The following is a 9,102-nucleotide window of genomic DNA, read 5'->3' on the forward strand; positions in this document are numbered from 1 at the left end:
CATCTTCGTGCAGAATTGAATTTCTAAGCGGCTGGGCAGCAAGTGAGCTATGGAGCAGAACGGTGGCGCAGTTGCAACGTCAAAATGATTGCCTGCTCCCTCTTTTATAGAAATTGCGACTCAATTAAGAATGTCTCTCCATCTTGGTGAGATTACCTAGTCGACGTTTGATCGCCAGATGGTGCTAAAACACAACCAAATAGATATCAGTGTAAGGACGTTCATCTCGATCTCCCGTCCCATAGGCCTAACCCTCAGTCTGTCAGATATTGCTGTGCAGTTTCAAAATGTATGCAGGATAATTATATTGTTGCCTGGCATTAAATTATCGGCTTGTTGGTAGGCAAACCCGAAATCACGAGGCTTCAGGCAGTGGTGAAATTGGTCACTTGAAGGGCTAAGTACAGCTCACAGCTCTAGCTTCACATTTAGGTCGTCCACAGAACTCATGCCATACCAAAAAATTATTACATTATCTCATGTACAGTTCTCATGCACACCACAAAAGGAACAAATTATTTGTGATAAAAAAACAATTGTAGACTATCATCAGCCTGCTGTACCCTTACTTCCAGTGTCGAAAGCATGTGATTTCACTTACCATCCTAACAGACAGGATATTTAGGGACGCAGATGTTGATCTGCACCCAATTGTGAAGTGCACAGAGACAGACAAGCAGTGGTGTAGTCCAGGGTATACGCAGGTATACGGAGTATACCCACTTTTTTTTTCAGTCAGCATTGCGTTACCCACTTCTCAAAACAGGGCGTTTATCCTGTACTGTATGGGCTGCTTAAAAATTGAATAGTATACCCACTTCTCCAGGGACTACACCACTGCAGACAAGGTAGGCCTATCTTGGACTCAGACCGTCAACAGAGGCAGTTCTTTTTCGCTGGGCCATTCATACGGAATTGCGCTGAGCTTTTGTTTGATTAGAGCATCAGCACGCTGGCAAGTTAATCCCGAATGTCGGGCGCAATTCCGCTCTTTGCTCTCACGGCTGTGCGTCCTGCCAATCAATTCCAGTGATCAAGAACATTTGCACAGGGTACAGGTGCAGAACTGGAAGTCATATGAAGACGGGCCACTCACTAATACACCCTCACTTTTGAATTTTAACAAGGGCGGCCACTGGGTGGGTTTATGAGGATAAAAGAGGATGCTAGTAAAATCAAAGGAATAGGGATTGTCACAAGGATTACAGAGATTAATTAAATCATGCAGACTATAGTCAATCGGAAATAACCTTGCCAAAACTGTGATATTTGGTGTAGATTGTCGTTTGCTGCACTTCTAATATGAAAAATACAAGGTACCCAAACGGTCCTTATTCATGCCTCTTTATTTCTGCTTTCTTGTTTTGAAGAAAATTATAAGCCCACATAGTATACAAAACCCACTCACCATTCATTTTCTATTCATTCAGTGGAAAGGTTGAGCACTAGAAGTCATTCAGACAGCGAGTGAGTGAAAGCGAGGGGGAGAGAGGTGGGGGTCGGAAAAGGAGAACGGGAAAGAAGGAGGGAGAAAAGATCGGAAAGGAGGAGAGTCGCTAGCCATTACCGAATCACAGTCGCGGTACCCTGGTCTTCCGTATACCGGGTCGGTACAAACGACTAGGCTGCTGTCTTTTGCAGGCCCGTAACTGGTGAGAGTACGAGGACGGGCAGCCGTCTCAGCTGTGAGGAAGAGGGCTTGTGGAACCACCGCATCTCCATCTGTGTTATCCCACGCTCGGTTCCGGAGGACACGGTTGTCCGGTAAGGAGGTCCAAATGTCTGTTTGCTCAGTAGTGTGATTATGAGTGACATGGCTAGGTCTACGCTACGGACTACTGTTGTTTTGAATTAAAACTACCATCGTAAATAATGTCCGTATGCTCTTACATTGTTTAATTGTGTTCAAATACGTTATCATTTTGCTAATATTGTTGCATAGTCCTATTATATCCGGCTGCAAATAACACGTATAAACGGTAGTTAATCATCTGTTACTAAAACAGTGTAACAGCGACTATGTGAATGGGGTTCTGTCTGGGTGAGCCGTGTGTGCATCAAGGCTATGAGCATAGAAAAGGCTAATGCTTTTTCAGGGAATCATAACTACTGGCCATATAGCCTACACACCAATAGGGGAAACGTGCACGACCAACCTTATCCAGTCCTTTTCAACAAAGAGGATCACTGTGCCTCATACATGGTAGTGCTTCTAAAATCACTGCTGCCTGCAGCACACTCACACTCGCATAGCCTACAGACTGTTTCCGCTGTGGTGGGAGCGGAGACCCTGGTTCTTTGATGACAGATTTACTCCTCAGTTCATGAGTGCATTCCATTGGTTTGTAATCAGCGCCTTGGCTAACACAGGTTCATGTATTACACTGTCCCTTAAGAGTAAGTGGGTTGGGACGACCTATGATTTTTTGTTCAGTCTTGATTATAGACTAGGCTAGGCTATGTGGGCAATTCGGGTAATTTGTCAGCGAGAGAAAATGAGACCCTTCACGTTCCCCAAAAAGCAACTTCATATTTCATTCTCCACACCCATGTGGGGCTGGAACTACAGGATGACGAAACGAGAAAAGAACAGGAGAAACGGGACAGAGCACAATTCGGGTATGCATGCTGATTTGCTCCAGATGGTTGGCTGCCCCTGGTGCAAGCGGCCGTATGCACGACACCACACTGTCTGTCCGTCTGTTAAGGAACGGCCGTGTTTGCAAAACAGTGGAAACACTTATTATACTCGCGTATGTGTGTATCCATGTTATAGAACTACAGCCTGGGCATGACCGCTATTCAGTCCACACGCCCTTTCCGCTGCAGTGATAGCACATACCTCCTGATATCGGGCTGCTGAAGGAACAGTCTGGACCAAAAGATCAAACACAGTCCTGTCTTTTTAATCATCATTGATTCGCTGTTAATTAGCACGGTTATCACTCATGTCAGTGAATGTCTGCAAGCACATCCGGAGGCTGAAAAAGTAGGGTAGGATTCTTGTAGGCTACAGTAGCGAGCCCCCGTTCTGTGCATATCCTAGTTTGTAGGGGACACTCATTAACTCTCCATTCTGCATTTTAGTCAGACGATTTTTTCAAGGAATGTTTGGCTTGAGGCACAGTTTTCTCTCAAATAAGGTGATATATTCACTGGAGCTCTGGGGTATCACATTTTGAATGGATCCAGTCTGTCTGTGCTTTAATTAAGTGATGATTATGAATGAGGTGAGTATATGCCTGAATTACCACTCACACCCCCAAAGGAGATGTTAAGAGTAGCCAGTTACAAATGCTGTCACCTTACTGACATCACAGCCCCAATTGCAGAGTCATTTTTAATGTAGTGTGTAGGGGGGACACAAGTTCACAGGTGACTGTAGAGAGAAATAAATCCTTGAACTAGACCATTAGTCCAGGCAAAATAGCGTTTTACGACAGACTAATTGTAAAATAATTTTTTTCAGCATAGATCATTTCTATGAGGTGTCCAGAACAACATATTAAAAGTCCTAAGAAATCCTAGTTGAGGAAATATGTTTAATTCTCATCAATCTGAGATGTGTGCTAATAATGCATGGCAAAAATACACCTCAAAAATGTAATTTTTTTCCTTTACTCCTATCAAAATGAAACTTTACACAATGAAAGTACCCATGAAAAGTAAAACAATTTGTATTACAAGTTTCTTTTGAAATTAATTTGTATATGCAAATTAGCTATACACTAATCGAATATGCCCAAAATACATCCAAATAGGCTTATTTTTTTCCTTTACTCCTACCGCAATAAAACTTTACATAGTAAAAGTATACATGAAAAGTAACTTTTTTTGTATTACAAGTTTCTTTTGAAATTAATTTGAATATGCACATGAGCTCCACACTTATTGAATATGTCCATAGGCAGAAACACCTTCATATGTATGACAAATACATCGGCCCAATCTTCATCCAATCATCCTAATGCCAATGGGAGATGGCAATGCTGCTTTTAGACTGGCCTCTAACCTGAAAACTGCCTGGCTTGGTAGTACCTGCCAGGGGTATGGTGTTTATGCCTATGCAATTAGGACATATTCAATAAGTGTGATGCTCATGTGCATATTTAAATTCATTTAAAAAGAAACTTGTAATACAAAAAAAGTTACTTTTCATGTATACTTTTACTATGTAAAGTTTTATTGTGGTAGGAGTAAAGGAAAAAAATAAGCCTATTTGGATGTATTTTGGGCATATTCGATTAGTGTATAGCTCATTTGCATATTCAAATTCATTTTCAAAGAAACTTGTAATACAAAAAATGTTACTTTTCATGGGTACTTTCATTGTGTAAAGTTTCATTTTGATAGGAGTAAAGAAAAAAAAATACATTTTTGAGGTGTATTTTTGCCATGCATTATTAGCACACATCTCAGATTGATGAGAATTAAACATATTTCCTCAACTAGGATTTCTTAGGACTTTTAGTATGTTGTTCTGGACACCTCATAGAAATGATCTATGCTGAAAAAAATTCTTTTACAATTAATTCTATTATTGGCTCCAAAAAGGGTTAATTTGCCTGGCCTACATGGCAGGCAGATAGGCTACACTAAGGGATATGAGGAGCTTGTGGGGAGTGTGGATGTGTGTGTGTGTGTGTGTGTGTGTGTGTGCACAGAATATGTTGTGTGCGCCTGTAGCTGCCATACAGTGTCATTGAGCTGAGGCTGAAATTATTGAATTTGTATTTTTTATCTGTGTCCCCAAAAAGCAGTATGTTTTCATGGTGTATGAGACAGCATGATTTTGAACCCCCAGTCTGTCACTTTGTATTCTCCCTCTGCCTGCCACAGAATACACTTGGGCAGAATACACCCCCACACACACACTGTATATACTCTATGTGACTCAAGTGTCATCAGGAATCACATTTTCTGAATAGTACAACAAGTTTGCAGCTCAGCAGTCCATTATGGGTTTTACAGTTCAAGGGTAGAGGAAGCATTGTCTCTTCCAAATAAACATGCTTCCTTTAATTGCTGATTGAGCAGTACTTTGCCAACTATTTGGCCTTTGTTTTATGTAGCCCCCCAACGCAAAGTCCACGTACCGCCAGCCTGTGAACGTGACCTACGCTGCCAAAAACTAGGCCACTCAACTGACTGGTATCCTAAATTCTCAATGGCAGTAAACAGAGAATGATATTTTCTCTTTTTTGCACAGTATGATTCTTCCAAAAACAGATCGAAGGCACATGAAATTGCAACCATTTGAACTTTTTTGTTGTTCTGAGAAATAGTGAGGATGCCTGGTGAATTAAGCCTTTCAGAACGGACAGTAGTATGTTTATGGATCTGCTTATCCTCTATGGGAGGGTCTGTGCAGCTATCAGATCTACAAGTGTGATGTCTGGCAATATGCTGCCCTTTAAGAGAGCTCTCCAGATCGTGAAGAGGGTCACGCAGCATACAGAGGGGTGAATGGTTGGAGGGAAACCACAGTGCTAAGTTGTATTTAGTTGGGAGAACCCACACAGAAGGTAAGGATCTCCTCACTGATGGTGGCATTACTGTAGATGGTGTGTGCTATGGAGTGGTCAGCAAGGCCAGCTTTACCATATTTCCCTGGAGTTTTAAGCTGGACCAGTAATGCAGGTTTTGAGCTCTCTGAATCTGGAGAAGAGTCTGCCTTGATGTTCTAGGCTGGATCAGGTACGATGTTTCATCTTGATGGAGCGTTGCCTCCACTGAGACTGATGGGTCAGCCACCACTGCATCAGAGACGTCTATTGGTTGAAAAGAAGAGGTCCACTTTAGTTCAGTGGCCTTCCTCCTGCAGAGGTCATTTAGATCTGACCAGTCTGACCACACACCCAACCCCTGCACACACACACACACACACACACACACACACACACACACACACACACACACACACACACACACACACACACACACAAACAAACCCAACCTCCACCCATAAAACATACACACAACACAGATGCACAGAGTGTATAAAACACAATACACTACAACAGACATTGACAAATGGCATTATCATGCCAGGACCCTTGGGGTGGCAGTATGATCAGGCAGAGAACAGAGCTAGATCAACCCTGAAATCCAAGACATTAGGCAAAGTTACCATGCTTTCAGCAGCAGAGATGGTTGCAAAGTGCTGGAGAAACTGACGGTGGGCTACCTTATTGATTGAGGAGAAATCCCATCCATTCCACTGAAATCCGTCTCAAATTCCCGTCCACGAATAGATGTGGTTTAGATACCTCTGAGCTAACTGCACAGAACAAAGACCAATACACTGGCTGGCAAGGACCAATACACTGCATAGATTGAGTATAATATCATTGCTGTGATTTGGTTGTACATCTTCATAATGTGATGCTATTAACTGACAATCTCAAGAGTTGTATTGCACCAGTCTGGGTGATATAATTGGTCTTGTGTGAATATGTGTGTGTGCACACACAGACAGACTGAAACACACACCTCCTTTAGGCTGTTGGAGCTCTGGCAGTCATACCCATCTACACACACACACACACACAAGGGGGTGATGTCAGACTGAATCAGCGTCAGGTAATTTGGTAAGGAAGGGACCGCAGAGGAGAGGCCTGCCCCAGATGCGCTGAGCTCAAACGATCGATCTCCTCCTCCTGGGCTTTGATGGACAGGGCCCCTCTGCTGCTCCCAGGGGCCTCCTCTCTTCCAGCTGATCACATGTGAACTGAGGGCTCCCTGGGGCTCCTGGAGCGGGGCCAAGGCCAGGGCCAAAGTCTAACATCGATCAGCGCACACACAGTATTAATAGACATGCAATAGAGGCTGGACCATTCTCCAATGGCAGCATGTCTTTCATCCACTCTTCCTTCCTCCTCTCCCAATCTCACTCTTTCTCTTACTCTCACCCCTCTCCCTGTCTCCCTCCATTCCTTCTCTTCATCTCTCCCTCTCTTTTGTTTTCTCTCTCTCCCTTTTGTTCTCTCTCTCTCTCTTTTGTTTTCTCTCTCTCTCTTTTGTTCTCTTTCTCTCTCTCTCTTTTGTTTTGTCTGGTTCCTTGATGTTCTCGTGTTGTCTGAGTGGATGATCTGCTGACACACATCTTCAGTCACACAGATGCACTGTAGAGTAGCTCAGGCCGGGGCTCCTGTTCGTCTGCCCCCCCCCCCCCCCCCCCGACCTCATGTGTTACTCCAGTGTTATGTCATGACCAAGGTGACTGACATGGATTTCAGGGTTATGCATTATTCATGCCCTAAATGGGATTATAGTGATGCTGATGAATTATACAATACTGGGGAGGGACTCTTCTACTGTACTCTCCTGCTCTTCTTTGGTCTGACCTTAATTTCTACCCTTCCCCCCTCCCACTCTTCCGTGCTGGCTCTCTGTCCATCCCTCCCTCCCTCTCTCCCTACCAATCCCTCTCTTCTCCTCCTCAGCCCTGTGGCGAGATGCTGTCCTCGGACGACGAGAGCCTGAGCGAGCGCTCGTGTGTGAGCGAGCCGTCCTTCCGCAGCGAGCACTCGGGGTCGCTGTCGCCCTGTCCCGCCGGCGCCCCACTCCATGCCCCCCCGGGCGACACACTGCCCTGGAACCTCTCACGCCACGAGCGCCGCAAGCGCAAGAGCCAGGACTCCGTGCTGGACCCAGCCGAGAGGGCGGTGGTGCGTGTGGCAGGTAGGAATTGATCCCTTCCTCTCGTCTATCTAAAGCACCACCTCTCCACCTCTCCGTGTCTCCAGTCTGTTATTCTATCACTCCATCATCATAAGTCACTAGGCTGGGTGGGGGGGGGGGGGGGGGGGGGGGGGTCTCTGGATGGCTGTTCCAGTTTTCCCTTCAGGAAGAGCATTGTGTCAGTGATGTTGAAGCTGTGGATTAGTGGGGAGGAGACATCTTTTACATTTACATCATATCAATTTGTTTCTAGTTTCCCACACATGATCCAAGCCCTGTGTAAGTCTGAATCCCTCATCACTGGCTGTCCTCCCGGTTGAAAGTCAAAGCCCTGGGTCGTACACACAGCTGGAGCAGGGAACGAATTCCTTCATGCTCAGAATGTTCCTCTGTGCCAAAATGAGTCTGAACTGCAGCAATGTTCTAATGTCTTGGGCATGAACAGGGAGGTGGAGTTCTTCATGGTCTCATCTGTTTGTCCCATATCCAGAGCTTCATTTTGGACGCTCATAGTACAGGCCCTTGGAAAGGGAGCAAAGCCCAGAGTCTGAATATCTGGATCCTTTTCTCCTCCCAGACTGTCTCTTTGCCTGTTTCTATATCTGTTCATTGCTGTTGACAAATACACACTGGCTAAGTCAGTAAAGACGAGTAAGAACACAGAGGCCTGTTGTTGTTCTAATGTGCAGAGCAGGAAACACATGAGAGGGGGGGGGGGGGGGGGGGGGGGGGGGGGGGCAGAGAATGTGAGGCGTGATGAGAAGCATGGGAGAGAGTGAGAAAGAGAGCGAGAGAATGTTAGCATAGCATTGCTGTGATTTTATGCCAATTTCTACGCTGCTGTTTAACACAAGGGTCAGCTTTTCTCCCCTGATGTGAACGTGAGACTCCTAGTCTGTGTCCTGGTTAAGAGCGGAGAAGTGGAGCAGGGTGCCTGTGGGTGGCTGCTGCTGCTGCTGGGGTATTTCTGTGAGTCTGGTGTGTGTGGGGGTGGGGGAAGAAGGATGGTGGTTTGGGGGTTTGTGATTCTAGGTTGTGATGAGTCAGTGAATCCCCCAGCCCAACGCCTAGTTCCCTGGTGACCTCCGGAGCGGGTGTGCTGTGGATCGAATCTTAAGGGGGGTTGGAGGAATGTGACATAAACATACATTGAGCCATATTTTAACACCATGTTAAAGGTGGACAATATCTACAGAGGGAACTCTGTGTGTACCCAGAGAAAAGGCACTTTGGATTTCTATGTTTACATGCAGTTAATGCCTTTTCTGTTATATTGCATTGGTGTGTTCACTGGCTGTCCCGTGCCGATGAATCCAGGCCTGGTTTTGGCTGTGTCCCCAGTGGTGATGATCTGAATGGTCTCGGGGGAGCGGGTAAATGCCTTGGTGTGTGTTTTGCTTCCCAGACGTTGGTGGGTAT

At 45.3% G+C, this 9,102-nt stretch overlaps 1 protein-coding gene across 1 annotated transcript in view; it reads left to right on the top strand.

Annotated features, from left to right (window-relative positions):
* The first annotated feature begins 1,562 nt into the window (after window positions 1-1,562).
* macf1a (microtubule actin crosslinking factor 1a) overlaps window positions 1,563-9,102 on the top strand; it is a 181,710-nt gene continuing 174,170 nt past the window's right edge. Inside the window, 2 exon segments of the mRNA XM_042710701.1 lie at window positions 1,563-1,764; window positions 7,446-7,683. Of these exon segments, the coding sequence (XP_042566635.1) occupies window positions 7,458-7,683 (226 nt within the window). The 5' untranslated portion in view covers window positions 1,563-1,764; window positions 7,446-7,457.

The sequence above is a fragment of the Clupea harengus genome, chromosome 19, assembly GCF_900700415.2.
Source record: "Clupea harengus chromosome 19, Ch_v2.0.2, whole genome shotgun sequence".
Classification (NCBI taxonomy): domain Eukaryota; kingdom Metazoa; phylum Chordata; class Actinopteri; order Clupeiformes; family Clupeidae; genus Clupea; species Clupea harengus.